The sequence below is a fragment of the Cnephaeus nilssonii genome (genome assembly GCF_951640355.1).
Source record: "Cnephaeus nilssonii genome assembly, chromosome: 22".
Classification (NCBI taxonomy): Eukaryota; Metazoa; Chordata; class Mammalia; order Chiroptera; family Vespertilionidae; genus Cnephaeus; species Cnephaeus nilssonii.
In genome coordinates, this window is record NC_137093.1 from 4899165 (window position 1) to 4923266 (window position 24102).

The 24102-nt window shown below is 51.7% G+C and overlaps 1 protein-coding gene across 1 annotated transcript in view; it reads left to right on the forward strand.

The window, feature by feature from the left end:
* The window catches only part of GCN1 (GCN1 activator of EIF2AK4), a 66770-nt gene extending 44216 nt beyond the window's left edge, over positions 1 to 22554 (forward strand). The window contains exons 46-58 of the mRNA XM_079763288.1: positions 4498 to 4659; positions 4937 to 5029; positions 5249 to 5392; positions 5486 to 5755; positions 5989 to 6102; positions 6543 to 6773; positions 15770 to 15963; positions 16087 to 16201; positions 18544 to 18640; positions 19018 to 19166; positions 19618 to 19722; positions 21041 to 21259; positions 21738 to 22554. Coding sequence (XP_079619414.1) covers positions 4498 to 4659; positions 4937 to 5029; positions 5249 to 5392; positions 5486 to 5755; positions 5989 to 6102; positions 6543 to 6773; positions 15770 to 15963; positions 16087 to 16201; positions 18544 to 18640; positions 19018 to 19166; positions 19618 to 19722; positions 21041 to 21259; positions 21738 to 21863 — 2019 coding nt within the window. The 3' untranslated portion in view covers positions 21864 to 22554. The remainder of the gene's footprint in view (positions 1 to 4497; positions 4660 to 4936; positions 5030 to 5248; positions 5393 to 5485; positions 5756 to 5988; positions 6103 to 6542; positions 6774 to 15769; positions 15964 to 16086; positions 16202 to 18543; positions 18641 to 19017; positions 19167 to 19617; positions 19723 to 21040; positions 21260 to 21737) is intronic.
* Positions 22555 to 24102: the final 1548 nt, after the last annotated feature.

The following is a 24102-nucleotide window of genomic DNA, read 5'->3' on the forward strand; positions in this document are numbered from 1 at the left end:
TTAAGGTGTCATATATTTGTCCTCATCCCCCCATTCCCATCCCACCCCCCTCCCCATGGATGCCCCAACCCTCTGTTGAACTTAAGCATTGGTTAGGCTCATATGCATGCACACAAGACCTTTGGTTGATCTCTCCCCCCTCCCCCCACCCTCCCCTATCCTCCCTCTGAGGCCCGATAGTCCGATCGATGCCTCCTTGTTTCTGGTTCTGTTCTTGTTCATCAGTCTATGTTGTTCATCATTTCCCCTAGATGAGCGAAATCATGTGTCACTAGAGATATACTTATAAGAATTGAATGTGCGACGAGCAATAATAGTTATGCTGACAGGCAAATGAATCAGTCTGTAGTGAGTTTCTTTCTGGTCCAACAGTTCTTTTGAGACCCAATATCAATGTCCACCAGTTCCTTATGAGTACATTTCGGCACGCACCCCTCAGCTCTGGATGGTGGACAAATGGTGGTAATGCAGGTCCGACTCCCTCTGGTTTGGTCTCGGCCGGATCCAGGGGCACGGCTTCACCCGGATCCAGGGGCCCACGGCCTCACCCGGACCCGGGATCCAGTCTCACTCGGATCTAGGGGCACACAGCCTCGCCCAGACCCAGGATTCAGCTTCATCCGGACCCAGGGGCGCATGGCCTCACCCGGACCCAGGGGCGCGTGGCCTCTCCCAGACCCAGGGTCGCGTGGCCTCACCCGGATCCAGGGGCCCACGGCCTCACCCGGACCCGGGACCCAGGCTCACCCGGATCCAGGGGCCCACGGCCTCACCCGGACCCGGGACCCAGGCTCACCCGGATCCAGGGGCCCAGGGCCTCACCCGGACCCGGGGCCAGGCTCACCCGGATCCAGGGGCCCAGGGCCTCACCCGGACCCGGGGCCCAGGCTCACCCGGATCCAGGGGCCCAGGGCCTCGCCCGGACCCGGGGCCCAGGCTCACCCGGATCCAGGGGCCCAGGGCCTCGCCCGGACCCGGGACCCAGGCTCACCCGGATCCAGGGGCCCAGGGCCTCGCCCGGACCCGGGACCCAGGCTCACCCGGATCCAGGGGCCCAGGGCCTCCCCCGGACCCGGGACCCAGGCTCACCCGGATCCAGGGGCCCAGGGCCTCGCCCGGACCCGGGGCCAGGCTCACCCGGATCCAGGGGCCCAGGGCCTCGCCCGGACCCGGGGCCAGGCTCACCCGGATCCAGGGGCCCAGGGCCTCGCCCGGACCCGGGACCCAGGCTCACCCGGATCCAGGGGCCCAGGGCCTCGCCCGGACCCGGGACCCAGGCTCACCCGGATCCAGGGGCCCAGGGCCTCCCCCGGACCCGGGACCCAGGCTCACCCGGATCCAGGGGCCCAGGGCCTCGCCCGGACCCGGGGCCAGGCTCACCCGGATCCAGGGGCCCAGGGCCTCGCCCGGACCCGGGACCCAGGCTCACCCGGATCCAGGGGCCCAGGGCCTCGCCCGGACCCGGGACCCAGGCTCACCCGGATCCAGGGGCCCAGGGCCTCGCCCGGACCCGGGACCCAGGCTCACCCGGATCCAGGGGCCCAGGGCCTCGCCCGGACCCGGGACCCAGGCTCACCCGGATCCAGGGGCCCAGGGCCTCGCCCGGACCCGGGACCCAGGCTCACCCGGATCCAGGGGCCCAGGGCCTCGCCCGGACCCGGGACCCAGGCTCACCCGGATCCAGGGGCCCAGGGCCTCGCCCGGACCCGGGACCCAGGCTCACCCGGGTCCAGGGGCCCAGGGCCTCGCCCGGACCCGGGACCCAGGCTCACCCGGGTCCAGGGGCCCAGGGCCTCGCCCGGACCCGGGACCCAGGCTCACCCGGGTCCAGGGGCCCAGGGCCTCGCCCGGACCCGGGACCCAGGCTCACCCGGGTCCAGGGGCCCACGGCCTCGCCCGGACCCGGGACCCAGGCTCACCCGGATCCAGGGGCGCACGGCCTCGCCCAGACCCAGGATTCAGCCTCACCCGGACCCAGGGGCGCACGGCCTCGCCCAGACCCAGGATTCAGCCTCACCCGGACCCAGGGGCGCATGGCCTTGCCCTGACCCAGGGGCACATGGCCTCACCCGGACCCGGGGCCCAGCCTCACCCTGACCCAGTTTCCAGCCTCACCCGGACCCAGAGGCGCGCGGCTTCACCCGGTTCCGGGACCCAGCGGGGTTTCATCTTCTTGATCCCAATTCCTGTTGGTCAATTCCCTCTCCGCAATTCCTTCGGCCATTTTCTCAGAGTTCCAGGGCAGCCACCGCAGAACTCGTTGGGCGGCGGGCTCGGCGAAGCTACGGTGTGCCCGGTGCGCGGCGGCGGGCTGGTCCGGGGTGGCTGCGTCGGCCCTTGGGTCTGCAGCGGTGGCCGGTCGCCGAGCGTGCGCACCTGGCCACTTCCGAGGCGTTGAGATTCTTGAAGGACTCGGAGGTCAGCAAGCGCGTAGTCTCCCGCCCCATGTCTCCCAGGGGCTCGTCTGTCCGTGCTCGGCAGCGAGTGAAGCCTTCCCCTCAGCCGGAGACCGCTGGGGGAACTGCGCCGAGCACGATCCAGGCCGCCATTGTGTCGCCTGAGCCGTAGTTTTTAAAGTGTGGTCTTTAGGTCACCGACATCAGCTTCATCCCGCGTACCCCTCTCTTTCATTCTAGTTGTAGAGCATCTGCTCAGTCAGCCCTCCGGTGGTTCTGGATGGTGTCTGCTCTGCTCTCCCGTCGTAGTCTCAAAATTGTTGTGGTAGGCAGCAATCAGGCTTCTGCCCTATGCCTCCATCTTGGTCCTTGTTTGTATAGTTAAGTCTTGATTGTTGTTGGTGTCACTGGGAGGAATTGTCCTCCAGGCCAATTGGTCGTGCGGACCCTCTGTGTCTATAAAGGAAGAGTTGCTGTGCGGGAGACACGTTTATTTGCCGGGTCTTGGTGCAGCAAGGCTTTGGCGCTCACTGCGTCTGCCTCTTGAATGTGTCCCTTATGGTAGTGGTTGAAATCTGGTGTCATCTCACACCGACCACTAGATGCCTTCGTTTCTGGGTCTCCAATGGAGTGTAGGTCAGCTACTGCCTGTGGCCCCTCAGCATGAATTACAGCATCACTTATATTCGTGACCTGTTTCGGTGTCTTCCCCTTTTGGCTGCCTCCCTATCGCTCAGCTTCCCCAATCTCCCTAGGTGGTCGCTCTTGATACCCCCCTTTGTGGGCTGAGTGCAAAGTCTTGGTGTTGTTAAGCCTTGATTGCTGTTGGTACACTGGGAGGATGTGACCTCCAGTCCAATTGGCTGTGAGGATCAGCTGTGTCTATGCCGGGAGACAGCCCCATTCAACTAGACTTGCAAAATTGTAAAAGCCTCTGTGTTCAGCTTGGATGGGGCGGAGTTACAGGGCGGAGCCTACCGCCTTGGCTTCCCGTCAGCCCCGCCCTATGAGGTTCCTGTGTCTCAGTGTCCCTCGGTACTCCCAGCAAACACCTCTGAGAGAAAAGCGCCCTGGAGTTTCGCGTGCTGCCAAACAGTCTAGTCTCTCCCCCAATGAATCTGGATTCCCAGATTCTCGCCCAGAACTGGGTTTCCGTGTAGTCAGAATTGGGGCTCACCGCAGTCTGGCGCTTTTGTCTCCTTCCCTCCAGGGCGACTCAGCGGCACAGTCAGCAGCCCATCCTCCGCGCACAATCCCCTGCGCGCCTCCGGTGCTCTGCTCTGCACCTCTGCCCCACAGCCCAGCTTTCCCCAGTATGAGCCTGGCTTCCCCGGGTCTTTCCCGGAACTGGGGTTCAGTGCAGTTGGAACTGGGGGTTCAGCACAGTCCGGAGCCCTTGTCTCCCTCCCGCTAGGGCAATCCAGCGGCACAGGCAACAGTCCCTCCTCTGCGCACATTCCCGTGCGCGGCTCTGGCGCAGCTCCTCTGTGTCTCCGCCCCACAGCCCAGACTCCCCCAGCCTGAGCCCGGCTTCCCAGGGTTTCGCCCGGGACTGGGGTTCAGTGCAGTCGGAGCTGGGGTTCAGCACAATCTGGCGCTTTTATCTCCTTCCCGCCAGAGAACGCCAGCCAGGCCGTCAGCCGCCCCTTCCTCTCTGGCTCCGGCTTCCCCGCACGCGCGCGGGCTCCTGTCTCCACCCGTGTCTCCATACCTCAAGCTTTTACGGCTTCCCTGATTTTCCTTGTGGTCCTCTCTTTCCTTCTAATTGTGGGCATTTCAGTCAGCCAGCTTTCCTGTGGTTCTGGATGATGTCCGTTTTGATTTTTAGTTGTGTTTTTGAAATTGTTGTGCCCGGCTGTAGGTTAGGTGTTTAACCTATGCCGCCATCTTGGTTTCTCGGGTCCGTGGGTTTAGACTCCTGCAAGTAAAGTACACATCCCCTCTGCTTTTGTAGACTGGCGCTTTTTCACAGAAAGCAGCTGAGTAAAAGCCACGGGAGAGGTGGTGGCCTGGCTGGGCCAGAGGTCCTCGCCCCCTCCCTCACCTGCCTCCGCTCCCTCCTTGCCTCTGCCGTATCAGGTACATGCCCGTGCTGTTGCAGGTGCTGTATTTCTCCGAGTCCCTGGTGCCCACAGCCAGGAAGGCTTTGTGTGACCCACTGGAGGAGGTCAGAGAGGCGGCAGCCAAGACCTTCGAGCAGCTGCACTCCACCATCGGCCACCAGGCGCTGGAGGACATCCTCCCGTTCTTACTGAAGCAGCTGGTGAGTGGCTCTGCCGCACACCCACCAGGCCGGCTTTACCGTCTCTGTAGAAGGCGAAACTCGGGGCCTTCTTGTGCCAAGGCAGCTGCAGTGTGGGCTCAGGAAGCTGGTGCAGTGGTAGCAGATTGAGTTCTCGCTTCTCCTTGGACAGTCAGGGAATGTGGGTGCAGGGGGAGGAGGGAGCAGGGTGGAGAAGGAAGTCGGTGGTGGCTGGTCCAGACCGCAGAGGTGGGGACAGGAGCCAGCGCCTCAGTGCGGCCCCCATGGCCCTCTGCAGGATGATGACGAGGTGTCCGAGTTCGCCTTGGACGGTCTGAAGCAAGTCATGGCCATCAAGAGTCGTGTGGTGCTGCCCTACCTCGTGCCCAAGGTAAGTCCCACCAGTGGCAACCCCCTCTGACCCAGAAACCACAGACACAGCCGCATTCCTGGGCCTGCCGCGATGACCGGTTCTGCACTCGGATGCTGGGGGAGGCGGGCGTGGGTGCAGGACACCCTGGAGCGGACACTAAGCCCTGAAGAGCGGCCTGGCCTCTGGAGCCTGGAGCAGGCAGCATTCCTTGCGTTGACGGTGTTCATCATTCTGCAGCTGACAGCCCCGCCCGTCAATACCCGCGTGCTGGCCTTCCTCTCATCGGTGGCAGGCGACGCCCTGACCCGTCATCTTGGCGTGATCCTCCCGGCGGTCATGGTGGCCCTGAAGGAGAAGCTTGGGACTCCCGGTGAGCAGCTGGTGAGTGTCACGATCACTCCCGCGGCTTTCTGACAGCCGTCCGTCCTGCCTCGGAGGAGCCGTGCTCAGCCCAGGTGTCCCCTGTGGTTTCAGGAGATGGCCAACTGTCAGGCCGTGATCCTCTCGGTAGAGGACGACGTCGGGCACCGGATCATCATCGAGGACCTGTTGGAAGCCACCCGCAGCCCTGAGGTGGGCATGAGGCAGGCCGCCGCCATCATCCTCAGCATCTACTGCTCCCGCTCGAAGGCGGACTACACCAGCCACCTGCGGAGCCTGGTCTCGGGCCTGATCCGCCTCTTCAACGACTCCAACCCTGTGGTTCTCGAGGAGAGCTGGGATGCTCTGAATGCCATCACCAAGGTCAGGCCCGCTGACCCCTCGGCCAGCTTCTGACTGTAGACAGTTCCAGATGCTTATAAGACTAGACCTTAACATAACCCCTGTGTACCTGTCACCTCGCTTCAACATACCCGTTCATGGCCAGTCTCCTTTATACTCCCCCAGACCTCCCCCTTGCTGTAATGTTTCCAAGCAGTCTTGAGAGGGCTGTACTTACGCTGACGGCCTCTCTGCTTTTTCCTGGCTTCCCACAGAAGCTGGATGCTGGCAACCAGCTGGCACTAATTGAAGAACTCCACAAAGAAATCCGGTTCATAGGGAACGAGAGCAAAGGCGAGCACGTGCCAGGGTTCTGCCTCCCCAAGAAGGTAAGTCAGGGCTCAGGTGCAGGGTGCCGTGGGCACGCGGCCTTCCTCAACCTTCCCCCTCAGGCCCAGGTCTGCTGGGGCGCCGGGAGCAGCTGTGTGTCAGTCTGACCGTGCTCCAGGTGCTGTTCTGCACCTTCACAGACAGCGCGTTTCTTCCCGCGGTGGCCACGTGGGGACAGGGTTTAAGCTGGGGGGTGAGTCACAAAGGTGACAGCAGTGCGTGTGCCTGTGTGAAAGGCCAGTCGGGGCTCTTATCTTCTGGCCACAGCAAGTCAAGACTATTCCCCAGCCAGCACCCTCTCAGGCTGTGATCCTGGCAGCCGATCAGTCTCTCCCATGGAATTATGGAGAGGGCGGCTGACAGCACCCTGCTTTCGGTGGGCGGACACCTGGGCCCAGTGCCTTGGAGATTTGACGCTTGCATGTGATTCTCTTGCCAGGGAGTAACATCCATCCTTCCAGTGTTGCGGGAGGGAGTCCTGACTGGCAGCCCAGAACAGAAAGAGGAAGCAGCCAAAGCTTTAGGCTTGGTGATCCGCCTGACCTCAGCTGACGCCCTGAGGCCCTCCGTGGTCAGCATCACTGGCCCTCTGATTCGCATCCTGGGGGACCGGTTCAGCTGGAACGTGAAGGCGGCTCTGCTCGAGACACTCAGCCTCTTGCTGGCCAAGGTAAGCGACTGATGGGTTCATCCTCTTCGTCCCTGGGGATGTTAGAGAACAGATCTGTCTGCAGGAGGCTGGTCCAGGGGGTCATGGGCAGAGTGACAGCTTATTATGGAGAAACAGCAGAGCGGAGGTGCTGAGACCTTGGACGGTAGACTCACACTACACACTGCTCAGTTATATACTGAGTGGCCAGATTGTTATGATCTCTGAACGCATAATTGGCCACTCGGTGTGTGTGTGTGTGTGTGTGTGTGTGTGTGTATTTATATTTATATTAGAGGCCTGGTGCATGAATATGTGCTGGGTGGGGTCCGGCCAGCCTGGCCAGGGGGAGGGGACATGGGTGGTTGGCCGGCCTGCCTGCTGGTCGAGGGGACAATTTGCATATTAGCCTTTTATTATATAGGATATACACTGAGTGGCCAGGTTATTATGCGTTCAGAGATCATCATCATCTGGCCACTCAGTGTAGGTCCACCGCTTAATAGCTATGTGCCCGCGATGACCTTGGGAAAGTCATGTAACCTCTGAGCCTGTTTCCTCACCTGTAGTTGGAGATTACTGATGCTGCCTTAGGGCTGTGAAATGGGGGACTTAGATGAAATAACGTCTATTAGCTATTCCTAATGTTTTTAGGGGCAATAAATAAGCCCTTTAGACTTAAAAAAGGATAGACGGATGCAAGATTTGTTGTGAAAAAAGAAAAGAAAAGAATTCTTACTTGAAGTTTGGAAACAAAGGCAAGCTTACAGTTTTTAGCTTTTCTTTTTCTTTTTGAGAAAGGTGTGGGGAGTAACTTCCCAGCTAAAAATGGGATTGTGAGCACCAGCCTTATTCTGTAGAAAATTGAGTCTTTTTTAAAAAAAAATTACATTGCTTTCTGTGCTATTCTTTTCTGTGGTGATTTTTTTTTTTTTGAATAATTATTTTTATTTTTTTGGAAGTATTTCCTTTATTTATTTATTTATTTTTTTATTGAGGTATTATATGTGTACATATCTTACCATTCCCCCCCCCCACCCCACACCCACACATGCCCTCACCCCCCAGAGTTTTGCGTCCATTGTTTATGCTTATATGCATGCATACAAGTCCTTCGTTTGATTTCTTATCTACCCCCCCTCTCCCTAACTTTCCCCCTGTAATTTGAAAGTCTATTTGTTGCTTTAATGTCTCTGTAACTATCTTTTTGTTCATCAGTTTATAATGTTCTTTATTATCCATAAATGAGTGAGATCATGTGGTATTTTTCTTTCATTGACTGGCTTATTTCACTTAGTATAATATTCTCCAATTCCATCCAGGTTGCTGCAAATGATGAGAATTCCTTCTTTTTTATGGCAGCATAGTATTCCATTGTGTAGATGTACCACAGTTTTCTGATCCAGTCATCTGCTGACGGGCACCTAGGCTGTTTCCAAATCTTAGCTATTGTAAATTGTGCTGCTATGAACATGGGGGTGCATATATCTTTTCTGATTGGTGTTTCTAGTTTCTTTGGATATATTCCCAGGAGTGGGATTACTGGGTCAAATGGGAGTTCCATTTTCAGTTTTTTGAGGAAACTCCATACTGTTCTCCACAGTGGCTGCACCAGTCTGCATTCCCACCAGCAGTGCACGAGGGTTCCTTTTTCTCCGCATCCTCGCCAACACTTGTCGTTTGTTGATTTGTTGATGATAGCCATTCTGACAGGTGTGAGATGGTACCTCATTGTTGTTTTGATTTGCATCTCTCGGATAATAAGTGACTTTGAGCATGTTTTCATGTGTCTCTTGGCCTTCCTTCTGTCTTCTTTTGAAAATATTCTGTTTAGGTCCGTTGCCCATTTTTTTATTGGATCATTTATCTTCCTTTTATTAAGTTGCATAAGCTGCCTGTAGATGTTGGAGATTAAACCTTTATCAGTGCTAGCATTTGCAAATATGTTCTCCCATGCAGTGGGCTTTCTTGTTGTTTTGTTGATGGTTTCTTTTGCTGTAAAAAAGCTTTTTATTTTGATGTAGTCCCATTTGTTAATTTTCTCTTTAGCTTCCATTGCCCTAGGGGCAGTGTCAGTGAAAAAGTTCTTTTGGCATATGTCTGAGATTTTGTTGCCTGTGGATTCCTCTAGTATTTTTATGGTTTCCCGTCTTATGTTTAAGTCCTGTATCCATTTTGAGTTTATTTTTGTGTATGGTGTAAGTTGGTGATCTAGTTTCATTTTTTTGCATGTGTGTGTCCAATTTTCCCAACACCATTTATTGAAGAGACTGTCTTGATTCCATTGTATGTTCATGCCTCCTTTGTCAAATATTAATTGAGCGTAGTGGTTTGGGTCGATATCTGGATTCTCTATTCTGTTCCATTGATCTATATGTCTGTTCTTGTGCCAGTACCAGGCAGTTTTGAGAACAGTGGCTTTGTAATACAGCTTGAAATCTGGTATTGAGATCCCTCCTACTTTATTCTTCTTTCTCAGGATTGCTGTGGCTATTCGGGGTCTTTTTTTATTCCAGATGAATTTTTGGAGAGTTCTTTCTAGGTCTGTGAAATATGCTGTTGGTATTTTGATGGGGAGTGCATTGAATCTGTAGATTGCTTTGGGTAGTATGGACATTTTAATGATGTTGATTCTACCGATCCATGAACATGGTATGTTCTTCCATCTGTTTACGTCTTCCTCTATCTCTTTTTTCAGTGTCCTGTAGTTTTCCGTGTATAGGTCTTTTACCTCCTTAGTTAAGTTTATTCCTAGGTATCTTAATTTTTTTGGTGCGATGGTAAATGGGATTGCCTTTTTAGTCTCTCTGTCTGTAAGTTCACTATTGGTGTAGAGAAAGGCCATAGATTTCTTGGCGTTAATTTTGTATCCCGCTACATTGCCGAATTCATTTATTAAGTCTATTAGTTTTTTGATGGAATCTTTTGGGTTTTTTACGTACAATATCATGTCATCTGCAAATAAGGACAGCTTCACTTCTTCTTTTCCAATTTGGATGCCTCTTATTTCTTCTTCTTGCCTAATTGCGGTAGCTAATACTTCCAGTACTATGTCAAACAGGAGTGGTGAGAGTGGGCATCCCTGTCTTGTTCCTGTTCTTAGGGGAAATGGTTTTAGTTTTTGCCCATTGAGTATGATGTTTGCTGTGGGTTTATCATATATAGCTTTTATTATGTTGAGGTATGATCCTTCTATTCCCACCTTGTTGAGAGTTTTTATCAAGAAAGGGTGTTGGATTTTGTCAAATGCTTTTTCTGCATCTATTGATATGACTATGTGGTTTTTATCTCTCAATTTGTTTATGTGATGTATCACATTTATTGATTTGCGGATATTGTACCATCCTTGCATTTCTGGGATAAATCCTACTTGGTCATGATGTATAATCTTTCTGATGTATTGCTGGAGCCGCTTTGCTAGGATTTTGTTGAGAATTTTGGCATCTATGTTCATGAGGGATATTGGTCTGTAATTCTCTTTCATTGTGTTGTCTTTATCTGGTTTTGGTATTAGGGTGATGCTAGCTTCATAGAAGGAGCCTGGAAGTGTTCCTTCCTCTTGAATTTTTTGGAATAGTCTGAGGAGGATAGGTTTTAGTTCTTCCTTGAAAGTTTGGTAAAACTCTCCTGTGAAGCCGTCTGGCCCCGGGCTTTTGTTTGCCGGAAGCTTTTTGATGACTGCTTCAATTTCGTCCATAGTTATTGGGCTATTGAGCTGTTTAGATTCTTCCTGATTGAGTTTTGGAAGGTTGTATTTGTCTAGGAATATGTCCATTTCCTCCAGGTTGTCCAGTTTGTTGGAATAGAGTTGTTCGTAGTATTTTGTAACAATCCTTTGTATTTCGTCAGGGTCTGTTGTTATTTCACCTCTTTCATTTCTGATTTTGTTTATTTGGGTCCTCTCTCTTTGCTTCTTGGCGAGCCTGGCTAGAGGTCCATCAATCTTGTTTATCTTTTCAAAGAACCAGCTCTTGGTTTTGTTGATCTTTTGTATTGTTTCTTTGGTCTCTATGTCGTTTATCTCCGCTCTGATCTTTATTATTTCTTTCCTTCTGCTTACACTGGGCTTTTCTTGTTGCTCTCTCTCTAACTCTTTGAGTTGTTTGGTTAGGTAATTTATTACCATTGTTTCTTGTTTTTTGCAGTAGGCTTGTAGAGCTATGAACTTCCCTCTCAGGACTGCTTTCTCTGTGTCCCATAGATTTTGGATTGTTGTGTTTTCATTGTCATTTGTTGCCATGATGTTTTTTATTTCTTCCTTGATGTCTTTGGTAACCCAGTCATGGTTTAATAGCATGCTGTTTAGTCTCCATGTGTTTGATTTCTTTGGGTTGTTTTTATTGTAGTTGATTTCCAGTTTTATGCCACTGTGATCTGAGAAGAAGCTTGATATGATTTCTATCTTCTTGAATTTGGAGAGACTTTGCCTATGTCCTAACATATGGTCTATCTTTGAAAATGTCCCATGTGCACTTGAGAAGAATGTATATTCTGTGGCTTTGGGATGAAATGTTCTGAAGATGTCGATTAATTCCATCTGGTCTAGTGAGTCATTTAGGATTGATGTTTCTTTGCTGATTTTTTGTTTAGAGGATTTGTCCAATGGTGATAGTGGGGTATTGAAGTCTCCTACTATAATTGTATTGCTGTCAATCTCTCCTTTGATATCTTCCAGGAGTTTTTTAATGTATCTTGGTGCTCCTGTGTTGGGTGCATATATGTTTACCAGAGTTATTTCTTCTTGTTGGATTTCTCCTTTTAGTATTATGAAGTGGCCTTCATTATCTCTTGTTATGTCCTTCACTTTGAGATCTAATTTGTCAGATATAAGTATTGCTACCCCAGCTTTTTTTTCATTTCCATTCGCCTGGAAAACCTTTTTCCATCCCTTTACTCTCAGTCTGTATGCGTCCTTTTTTTTGAGGTGGGTTTCCTGTAGACAGCAGATATATGGGTTTTGTTTTCTTATCCAATCTGTTACCCTGTGTCTTTTGATTGGGGCATTCAATCCATTTACATTTAAAGTTATTATTGATAGGCACTTATTTGTCACCATTTTTATTCTATACCCCTGTGTTCCTTCTTTGCTTCCTATTTCTTTCTTTCTTTCTTTTTTTTTTTTTTTACAGCAGACCCTTTAGCATTTCTTTCATTGCTGGTTTGGTGGTGATAAACTCCCTTAGCCCTTTTTTGTCTGTGAAGCTCCTGATTTCACCTTCAATTTTGATTGATAGCCTTGCTGGGTACAGTATTCTTGGATTGAGACCCTTCCTTTGCATGACTTTGTATATTTCATTCCATTCCCTTCTGGCTTGATGAGTTTCTGTTGAGAAATCAGTTGCTAGTCTGATGGGGGTTCCTTTGTATGTAACTGTCTGTCTCTCTCTGGCCGCTTTTAAGATTCTTACTTTGTCGTTGGTGTTTGCCAACTTAATTATAATGTGCCTTGGCGTCGGTCTTTTGGGGTTCATTTTGCTTGGAACTCTGTGAGCTTCTTGGATTTGTGTGAGTTTTTTCTTCCCTATATCAAGGGAGTTTTCTGTTATTATTTCTTCTAACAGGTTTTCTATTCCTTGCTCCGTTTCCTTTCCTTCTGGTACCCCTATTATCCTTATGTTGTTTTGTTTTGTGTTATCCCGAAGTTCCCTTAGGCTCTCCTCATGCTTTCTAATTTTTGTTTCTAGAAGCTGTTGTAATTGGGTATTTTTTTCCATCTTGTCTTCTAGCTCACTTATGCGGTCCTCTGCTTCTTCTAGTCTACTCTTGATGCTTTCTATTGAGTTCTTTACAGCAGCGATGTCATTTTTCATTTCTTCTTGGTTCTTCTTCATTTCCTCTTGGTTCTTACTCATATTGTCGAATTTGTCTTCCATCCTTTTCAGCCACCTTATGACCATTTCTCTGAATTCTTTCTCTGATAGGTTGTTTACCTCTAGTTCGTTTACTTCCTTTTCTGGTGATGCCTGCTTCTCTTTCCTGGGGGGGCTAATTCTTTGTTTCCCCATGGTCTCTCTTCTCCGGATGTCTGGTTATATAGTTCTCTCTCTCCGGCGTTGATTTAAAGGTACAAAATACAACACAACCAGGCACAACACACAAGGCACTAAACAGAATTGTATTCACGATATTAATAACCTCCAATAAAGGTAACCACCAGAGAAAGCCAAATTAGGGAATAGGAGTGGAAGAGGGAGAGTAAAAAGAAAGAACAAAAAAAAAAAAAAAAAAAGAGTGTGAATCTGAACTTGGGAGAAGAGCAGTAAGAAAAAAGAAAAGAAAAATGAGTAAGAGAGGCAAGAACAATACTAAGAGAGAAAAGGGGAACAAACTATATATATGGGGAGTAGACTCCACTAGAACAACCACTAAACCCAGCAAATTCCAGCAACACGAGCCTGGAGATTAATACCAACTGCAACAGCAACTCTTATCAAGTGAGGCAAGAGAAAACAAAAGTAATAATAAAAAAAAAAAAAAAAAAAAAAAAAGCAAACAATAGAACCAACCAAACAAACAAAAAGTATAATCAAAACAATCTCATAAAAAAAGCATAAAAATTCAATCTAATCAACATTCAAGCAAACAACAACAAAAGGCCAGAGAGAAAAATAATTTTTTTAAGGGGAAAGGTTAGGAGGAGAGTGATGGCAAAATGTTAGCGTTGAGATAGGGTAAGGGAAAGATGCAAATAGAATGTAGGACACTAATCCCAAAATAAAAGAAAGAGAAAATCTAATGACATTAAAAAAAAAAAAAAGTAAAATAATAGCAATAATAATGCTGATTGAAAATAAAAATGTAATAATTAAAAAGGTGAAAATCGAGGAAAAAGGAAAAAAATTTTTTTTTCTTAAGTAAAGATGCAAAAAATGAAAATAAAAAAATTAGAATAAAAAAATTGAAAAAAGAATTAAAAATTAAAAAATAGGAAGACTAAAATGTGCAGTAGCGGCTGTCATTCACTTCCTCTTTTATCCTGTTTGGTATGCCTGTTTCCCAGTCTGGGCGGTATTTCAGTTCAGCTTCGTTCCTCTGCTCCTCCGTGTTGTAAGCCAATCCTGCTTTTTAAGCCGGCCGTGTCTTAATTTCTCGTATTTATTTTTGATTACACCAGAGACAATTAGCGTTTCAGCCCCTGGGTGGCAGTGTTTCTGAATTGACTTCTGGGCCTCTCTAGCTTTTTTTTTTTTTTTTTTCCCCTCTATGGCACTCACTACCGGTTTGTGGAGGTGTGTGCCTCACAGCTGCCTCTCCGATGGTCACACCCAGCTCTGTTCCCAGGTTCCGAAAAAACAACTTCCCCTGCAGTCTTTCAGGGTTTTTCCACCTGGGCTTTCCTATGCGTTGGGCTCAGTAAGCAGAGTCGGAAAGAGCCCAAGTGTGCGGACAGTGGGTCTGTGCGCCAGACTAAGGAGCCCGCACTCCTTTGAAAATTCTTAGTCTGATCCTCCTCGTCAGATTAAAATGAGTTGATTTTAAGAGGACACTTCAGTTAGCAACTCAGAGTACCCCCTTCCACATTCACGGATCACGGCAGCTCCAACTGCCGCAGGTTTTTCTAGGCACAGACCTCCCGGTTCCCGCCGGTCCCGCGGCTCGCGTGCTTCCCTCCCACCGCGGGGATTAGAAACCACACCTTATTTCAGGCGAAATCTGACCTTTCCGTGGTTCAGTGAAGGGTTCCATTGAAACCGAATGTTTGCGCCGATAGGGGACCGGTGTTCTGGTGCTCGCAGCTGTTCAGTGTTTGCAGTTGTCGCGGAAAGTCAGGTTTCCAATAAAATCCTCCTTTCCTTGCAAGATGGCGAGGCGCCCGGTGAGCCCGCAGCTCCGGGAGGGAACCCAGCCCCTGTCAATGCTGTCTCTATGTGGTCTCCACTTATGTCCTTGGTTATCAGAGTTCTCTCCAACTAGTCTTCAATTGATTTTTCAGGAAGTTTTTCTGTATTTTAGTTGTAATTCCAGTTTGGTCCTGGGAGAGTGTCAGTGTAGCTTCCACTTAATCCGCTGCCATCTTGGAATCTCTCTGTGGTGATTTTGCAATTCTGCATACAAATGGAGCCCTCCCTCAGGGAATTTGTCCCTTAGGCCACGGGTCAGATGCCACCTCACAGATTTACCAGCCTCTTCCAGTGAGCCTCCCAGCAGGCTGCCAACTCCTGACCCCAGGCTTCCAGGCAGCTACTCTGGTTTTCCCTTTTAGTAAAAGTAAACCCTTAGTCTTGGACCCGTCTGTATTTTATCACGAGTGCACCTGTTTTTCTGTAGATGGTCAGGGATGAAACTGGATTTTAAAAAAATTTATATTTTTATTGATTTCAGAGAGGAAGGGAGAGGAAGAGAGAAACAGAAACATCAATGATGAAAGAGAATCATTGATTGGCTGCCTCCTCCATGTCCCCCACCGGGGATTGAGCCTGCAACCCAGGCATGTGCCTTGCCTGGGAATTGAATCGTGACCTCCTGGTTCATAGGTTGATGCTCAACCACCAAGCCACACCATCTGGGCTACACTGGATTTTTAATGGGAGGGTTGACCATGTATACAGGGGTGACTTTCGGAGGTCACTTGTTTCATAGGGTTGTTCTGGGAGGTAAATGCCACGTGCTCGGTAGGTGGTACTGCCCTTATGCACCTAGCTCGTCTCTCTGTCTTGGCACTAGAATGGTTCTTCAGTGGTGCTGACGGCTGCCTGCCTGCTCCTCAGTGTATTCGGAGTCTGAGGTTCCAAGTCATTGCCCACGTGGACAGGCCTCCACTAAGCCAAGCTGATGGCTCCCTCAGTGGGGGTGCTCCTCCTCCTCCCACCCCTCCCTTCTTTCCTGTGCAGCGAAGGAGGCTAAAGACAGAGGAGGAGGCTGCGCATGCCCTGTCTGTGCTTGGCTGTCCTCTCTTACGGGACACCTGTTCCTAGCCTGTGTGAGAGCTGGGCCAGTTCATGGTGGTCTGCTCTGCTTCATGCCTGTGGCACGCTTGGCCTCCACCTCACTGCTTTGGGTGTGGGTTTTTCTCACAGGTTGGGATAGCCCTGAAGCCCTTCCTGCCCCAGCTGCAGACCACTTTCACCAAAGCCCTGCAGGACTCCAACCGGGGGGTGCGCCTGAAGGCTGCTGATGCGCTGGGGAAGCTCATTTCCATCCACATCAAGGTGGACCCCCTCTTTACAGAGCTGCTGAACGGGATCCGTGTCATGGAGGACCCGGGTGTCAGGTGAGGTGCCAACAGGGGCGTGCTGTGGCCGCTGTAGAGGAGGCCGGGCAGCTGCTGAAGCAGCCTGGGGCTGGGCCACGCCGGGGCGGGAGCAGCAGTGAAGGAGAGCCCTTGGTTCTGCAGGGACACCATGCTGCAGGCGCTGAGGTTTGTGATCCAGGGAGCAGGGGCCAAAGTGGATGCAGGCATCCGGAAAAACATCGTCTCGCTGCTGCTGAGCATGCTGGGACATGACGAGGTACGGCTGCAGGTGGGCGGGGCTGGTGGGCTCTTCTGTGGTTGGCATCTCTGCTTTGCAGAAGAACTTGGTACACTTGCTGACTGGTCAGCAGTCATAGTCATTCCTGACATTGGTATCATTCTTTATGGTTTACCGTTTGGTTGTGAGTGTGACAAGGCAGGTGGTATTGATATTGAGACTCCTTTTTTTTATTGTTTGAAGTATTACAAATAGTAGTACATATGTCTCCCTTTTTCCCCCCCGTTGACCTCTTCCCGGCCTCCCCTACCCCCTTTTTAAATTTTTTAAATACATTTTTTATTGATTACAAAGAGGAAGGGAGAGTGAGAGAGAGATAGAAACATCAATGATGAGAGAATCATTGATCGGCTGCCTCCTGCACGCCCCCTATGGGGATTGAGCCTACAACCCGGGCATGTGCCCTTGACCAGAATCGAACCTGGGACCCTTCAATCCCCAGGCTGATGCTCTATCCACTGAGCCAAACTGGCTACGGCTCTGTTTTTTTAAAATATGTTTTTATTGATTTTCGAGAGAGAGGAAGGGAGAGGAATAGAGAGATAGAAACATTAATGATGAGAAACATCGATTGGCTGCCTCCTGCACACCCCCTACTGGGGATCGAGCCGGCAACCTGGGCATGTGCCCTGACCTGGAATCGGACCAGGGACCTTCTGGTTCATAGGTCGAGGCTCAACCACTGAGCGACACTGGCCCGGCAATACTCTGTTATAGATAAGAAAAGTTAAGGTTTTTAAAGTCCCAGATAGCTCATGAATTTGCTCTCTCAATTTTAAACAAGTCACTGTCCCTCTCTGCCCCTCATTTCCCCATTTGTAAAATAAAGCTTCATTTATTCATTCTGGAAACACTTGCTGAGCTGAAGGGTGAGCCTAGAGGTAACTAAAGTGTGGTCACAGCCCTCAGGGAACTGTCTGGTGTCTGTCCCAGTGGGAGGTCTTAGCACAGCTGGAGAGCGTGAGACTTGCCTGGTCCACACCTAGCCAGTGGTGGAGTCAGGGCAGAGTCGGAGCCTGTGACTCCTGGTTCTGTCACAGTCCCGTTAACGTGGTCCTTCCTCAAATGTCTGGAGGCATTTGGTGACCGTGACAGGCCCAGTAGGGGCTGAGTCTATGGATAAGAATTTTCCTTCCCCGTCGACAAACAGCCCTCTGTTGTGTCCTTGGACTCCCATCTGTGGGGCTAATCTCTGGAGAGAGGCCTTTGGGTTCCTGCGTCCACTGTGTGTGCCCCCACACGGGCCAGCCATTGTACCTATCACGTCCCCTCCCGTCTGGTCTAATCCCCAGCCACCGGCTGTCTGAGCAAAGCCCGCCTCTGGGGTTCAGATGGGAGACTGCTTGCTTTCGGTCATAGTCTGTCAAGGTTTTTACAGGACCAGAAACAGTGCAAGCAAAAGTGAGCATTGAAGTCAATTTGCATTTCACCGCAATGGAGCTCCAAATAGATCCTGTTGGAGAGAGTGGGCGTCAGAAAGCCGTTAGCCTTGCCGGGCACCTGGCTTCTGCTGGAGCTCAGAGCCCCGAGTGCCTGCACACCACCTCCTCCCCCTCAGAGCTTCCTCAGGATCGAGGGTGGCAATCCACGCTGCCGGCCTGGCATTAGCCTCCCTGTGGGCACTGAGTCCCTGATTGGTGTTTTGGGGGAGGCACAGCAGGTTGGCACTTACTGATAGCACAGAACCTCAACTCCACTCGCTCAGTGTCCCATCACTAGCTGACAGGGAGGAGCTGTTTGTGTGTCTGGCTTGGATTTCAACAGAAAATGCTTGACCTTTACTTACCTTCCTTGGATTGATTAGTGGCTCCAGTGTGACTTCCTGTGAAAGCCCTAATGTAATGTAGGTGGCAGTGGCACACCAACATAGTAGAGAGGGAGCAGGAATTCACTATGGACACACACGATTGTGGGGGGGGGGGTGGAGCTGAGGGGTTCTCTAGCTGGGTGGGCAGGAACCTCCTCTCTCTGCGCCTCGCCTCCCCTGGCCTCACAGGGCTGTTGACAGTAATTGAGATAATAGTGTAAAGCAGTCAGACTGCCTAAGAAGAAAGGTGCTGTGGAAATACAGTCATTATTGCTATTATGATGGAGATTACCATTTGCCCACACCGGAGTTCCTGTAATTGAGTGGAGTGCTGGGGGTGCACTTTTTCACTCTGCATCAAGGGGCAGTTGTAGTGAATGGCAGCCCCAGCCGAGTGCCTGAGTTGCTTTGTCCTCCTCCTTCCCTGCCCTTTGTCCTGGCACTGTTGCCGTGGTGACGATGGAGCTGGTGGGATGGCTCGCACCACCTTTCAGTCCCTTCTCTGCTCTATCAGGACAACACTCGCATCTCCTCGGCCGGATGCCTCGGGGAGCTGTGTGCCTTCCTGACGGAGGAGGAGCTCGGCACAGTCCTCCAGCAGTGCTTGCTGGGTAGGTCTCCTTTGCACGTGGGGACTTCCCCTGGGGGCTCTCAGCCCTGGGGAGCTGTGGGTGTGCCTCCCCTTTCCCTCAGAGGGTCTTGGCAGTTGCACTAGCCTCTCCTTGGGATTCCAGCTGCTAAAGCAAAATGGAGTTTCCAGTGCTCCTGTAGCCCCGAGAGTCTGCTGAAAGGACACGGCTGCAAGGCTGAAGGGGTTGGTGAGACCCTCTCCTTAACATGCCGCCTTGGGCAGGGAGGCCCGTGTGCAGTGTGCGCTGGGGTTTCCGCCAGGATGAGTTGGCACTCTAGTCTCAGAGGTGGGGCAGGCCCGAGGGTTTGGGGAGGGCATGCTGTAAAGTGAGGGCGACCCCATGTGTCCTTCCACCAGCGGACGTGTCTGGCATTGACTGGATGGTTCGGCACGGGCGGAGCCTGGCACTCGCCGTGGCTGTGAATGTGGCTCCCAGCAGACTCTGCGCAGGCAAATACAGCGGGGACGTTCAGGACATGATCCTCAGCAATGCCGTGGCAGACAGGGTAAGGCTTTGGGCAGCAGACGGCCTCCCCGCCCCTAGCAGAATTCCTCTGCCAGAGCCTCGCTGGCGGCGTGGGGTGGGGAGGGACCCAGACTGGGTAGTGGGTAGTCAGAGACCTGGTTCGAGTTTCACCGTTTCTGGTAACTTGCTGTGCCCTGGGACCAGCACTTGCTCTCTGGGCCCCAGTTTCATCGTCTAAACAGTGAGGAGTTGGGGTTGAAGCATCTAGAGGTCCCTCCTGAGGAGAAAGTCTCTGATCCCTGTCCCTGGAGCCAGTGATGCGCATTTTGTTTCTCTGCCTCACAGCCAGGGCAGCCTTGGATAGAGGGCTGAGGAGGCTGGTGGTGCAAGGCCAGGATCCCGGCCGTTCCTGGAATGGGGCTGTGCCTGGCCCCGGTACCCCAAGGAGGGAGCCAGATGCTGTTCTGTCGAGCTCTCTGCTCCCTCCACAGATCCCCATCGCGGTGAGCGGCATCCGGGGCATGGGCTTCCTGATGAAGCATCACATCGAGACAGGAGGACAGTTGCCTGCGAAACTCTCCAGCCTGTTCGTTAAGGTGAGGGCTGGCCTGGCTGTGAGCATGCCCACGACCCGGGAGCGCTAGGCCCGCGCCCAGGCCCGCTGCGCTCCAGGCGTCAGTGGGAGCTCTGGGGGTGGTTCTGGGTGCATTTTTCTCTGGGAGAGGGCCCGGCTTTCTGCCAGTCTCAAACAGACCTGTGACCCCAAATCAAGTTAAGAACTAGTATTTTAGGCATTTTTTCCTAGGCATCCTGACTTTATAAAACTAGGGACAGATCTGGGATCAAATTTTAATAAATCTCTTCCCTTGTCTCTCATTAGCTGGCATGGACTTAGGAGGGTGGCTATTGTGGGTGTATAAGCCGGGAAGCCAGATAGTGGGACGCCTCACGGGCTGTGTAATAAGGCATGCTTCACCAACATGAATGTATACACAAGTCAGAACCAGAACCTGGCCCTGGCCAGGTAGTGCAGTTGGTTAGAGCATCATCCTGATAAACTAAGGATGCAGGTTTGATCCTCAGTCAGGGCACATACAAGAATCAACCAGTGAACGCATTAAGTAAATGGAACAACAAATCTGTTTCTCTCTCTCTCAACTCAGTCAATTAAAAAAAAAAAAAAAAAAAAGAACCAGAACTGCCTTTTAAGAGATGTGGCCAAGCCTGAGACTCTGCCTTTGTAACCAGCTCCCAGGCGTTGACAGTGCTGTAGGTGCACGGACCTCGCTTTGAGTAGTGAGGCTCCAAAGGGCGATGGTCCCCACCCTGCAGACTCCCAGAACCCTGCTGAGTTTGCCCGTGTGTGGACATCACCCTGTTTGCAGCTGTTCATCAGCATTTGTTTACTGAGGACCCGCTGTGCACCCTGCTGGGTTGGACCTGGAGGTGTAGAGATAAACGAGCAGACCAGATCCCTGGAGTTGGAGATGCACAGGAAGCCTGGGGGAGGGTCCTAACTTGGATGGGGCTGTCAGGAAAGACCTCTGAAAGCTGACATTTCAGCTGAGACCCGAAGGATGGGAAGGATGGGTGCAAAGGAGCCCACCAGTGAGGATCTGGGGCAAGCACGTCCCAGGCAGTGGGACCAGCCAGTGAAAAGGTCTGAGGCAGGAAGGCAAGTGGTATGTTTGAGGAAGTGAAAGCTCGGTGTGAGCCAAGAGTAGTGAGCAGAGGGGAGAGTGGCATGAGATGAAGAGGGAATCACTCCCTGTCACCTTCCCATGGGAGGGAAGGCGTCGAAAGGGAGCAGTGGGGTCAGTTTCCATGATGAAGTGAGTGTCGGGGCGGACGTTGGGCTTCTTGGAGAAACGGATGGGATGCGCCTGCCTAAAAAGCCCATGTTCCTCTTCACAGTGTCTGCAGAACCCATCCAGTGACATCAGGCTGGTGGCTGAGAAGATGATCTGGTGGGCAAACAAGGACCCGCTGCCTCCCCTGGACCCCCAAGCCATCAAACCCATCCTGAAGGCTCTTCTTGACAACACCAAGGATAAAAACACTGTCGTCAGGGCCTACAGCGACCAGGCGATTGTCAACCTCCTCAAGATGAGACAGGGTGAAGAGGTGTTTCAGGTGGGAGCCCGGGCTCCGTGCCTCCCAGGGCAGGCTGTGGGCATTGGTCCTGCAGATCTGCGTGACCGTCTCAAACATCACACCCTTCCCTGCCCACCTGTGTGCATGAGTGTGGAGGGACAGGTTGGGATCAGGGACTGGTCTAATGCCGGAAACCATCCTCTCTTCCTGTAGTGTTCAGACTTCTCTTAGCAACAGAGCCCTTCCTTCCAATAAAATCTCACGTGGCACCCAAACCTCTGAAACATGCCAGCCGGGCGCCCAGATCCCTGTTCACTCCGTCCCTACCGCCGGGCAACCTCCAAAGCACTGAAAACTCACCCTTCCTCTTCACGTGGAAAGCGTGGAGTGGTTTCCTTGGTTTTCCTCGACGCCCTCAGTGGGTCTAGTTCTGAGGTTACCACTCGTTTTTGTCTTTGGTGGGAGAAACCTGAAGCCCTATTTCTGACTCTGTCTCCTCGTTCCATCTTCCCCACAGTCCCTCTCCAAGATCCTGGACGTGGCCAGTTTAGAGGTGCTGAACGAGTGCAACCGACGGTCACTGAAGAAGCTGGCCAGCCAGGCCGACTCCACGGAGCAGGTCGATGACACCATTCTGACATGATGGGCTCTGCACCAGCATTTCGGCTCCACCTCTTCGTTCAATGTTTTCATTTTTGAAAATACTCTGGTTCCGATGGGGAGCTTAGGAGACGGCATTCCCAGGAAGTATTTTCCTACATCAATAGACCACAGCCAAAGCCTTAAATCAAACCCACACACACCTGGAGATGGCCTCCCCCTTTCCTTTGGAGAAGAGAAGCAGCACATGTGTGAGCCTCACCAGATGGCAGCAGTAGCTGGGCCCCAGCTTAGCACGGCCGGTCAGACTTTCGGCTCTTCTGTGCCTGAGCCAGCGCTACCAGCCTTTTGCCTGGACGCTGAGTGGGGCGCCGGACTGTAGAGGTTTGCCTCGTGTGGCGTGTCTTGGTGTAGCTTTTCAGTCTTGTGTGGCCTGATTAGATCTGACCCCTGTCCAGTGAAAGGGATACTCATGAAGCCTTGCAGTTCACAGGTTGGGGGGGAGCGGGGGAGGAGGTTTAAAGGCAGGTTGTTTGAAGGAGGAATGTGTAATAAAGGCTTTGATTTAATCTTTACGTAAGCCAATTTTTAAAAATCCCCAAACATCCAATAAACACGCAGCTTCCTCCATCAGAAATAAGGCAGGACTGGCTGCTGTTTTCATTAAGCATTGGCCACACTGATTGCTGGGCGTCCCTCCTGCTCTCGGAAGTCTCATAGATACCCGCCGACTTCTCTGTCCTGAGGTCGGGTCTGGAAAGGGGTGCAGCCAGGCCCGTGACGCACCCGGGTGGAGGATGCCGGGGCTGGCCGAGCCACTTCCCTGCTCTGTCCTGTCTCAGGAAGGCAGGGAGCTGCTGTAGTCAAGTTTTAACGAGCTCTCCATCCCCTCTGTGGAGAGAGAACCACGTTCTGCAGGCAGAGGACTCCCCAGAGGAAGACAGAGTGGCGGTTTAGCGTCTGCCTCCTTTATGAGTGACTTCCTTCCTCCTGTTCTTAGAAGGCTCGTGATCCATGCGTCCTGTCGGATGGAGCACGCCCCTCTGCGCCCAGTGACGCAAGTTTTTCTGGGCTGTTTCTCTGGCCACAATACGGAATAAACATCTATCCAAGTGACTGGTCAGAGCTGTAAGAGGAAGAAGAAGTAGACGTGGTGGTAGCAAGCGCCCTTTGTAAAAGGTCTCAAGTGCTCTACCAAAAAAAGCAAGGCTTTGCTTAATAATGTGTCCGAGGCAGCCTTGTGACTCAGCACTTCGGGTGAATGCTAAGGTGACTTCTCAGATACTTCTGACAGAATCCTGCTGTCGGTGCCGGAGGCTTATATGTCACAGGACTTCCTATTTTCTTGTTGCAAACATGGTCTCAGCTGGCTCCATGTAATTGTAGAGTCCCAGGGCTGGAAGGGACCTTGAGAGGTCAGCTGTCTCCACAGCCAAAGCAGCCAATTGTCTCAGCTTTTGGTAGCCATGGTAACTGTAGCTGTGCCTGCTTCTGGGATCCAGATGGTCATCGCCGATGTCCAGCACGCTGTGTGCATATATGGTCACCTCTGCCAGTTAGCCGTGGGGAGGCTGACGAAGTTCCTAGGGAGGGGCATAGGCTGGAAGCCTTGGGTAAGCACCTGAGATGGTTTTCAGTGTTTCCTCCAGGACCGTGGAGTTGATGCTTATGTCCACCTCGTGTTCAGTCCACAGTCTGAACTTAGAGGTGGGAGATACTCAGCAAAATCTAAAGGAAAAGGCCAGCTTCCAGTTGCAGAACTGGAGGAGGATGAGGCCTCTGTGTTCAGCATAGATGGGCGACTCAAGGCTCCAGAGCATGCTGAGTTACCTCCCCTGCGTCCGGAGGGAGGGTGTGAGCTCCCAGGAAGTGAGCTGTGAAGGGCTGTCCCAGACACGACAATGGAGCGGACCTACAGGACCTGGTCCGCCCAGGTCAGAGCACTCCTGAAAACAGCAGCCCGGACGGAACACCCTGGAGGAGTGGTGCCCGGCAGCAGGGAAGCACAGCTGTTGGCGCCGGTGGTTGGTGGAGCTGTGTAGCCTTGGGCAAGTCATCCAACCTCTCTGGGCCAGTTTGCTCATCTGTAAAATAGGGAATTGGAACGGAAGCTCTAAAGAGCTCTTGTTTTCAAAGTTATCCTTTAGGGGTTAACAGATGACGTTTTGTTCTTCTAATCCTTTCAACCTATGAGGTGGGTTCTCGTTACTGTTTCCAGAGGAAATTGAAGCACAGAGAAGTCACTTGCCCAGGGTCACATGGCTAGTAAATGGCAGTCCGTC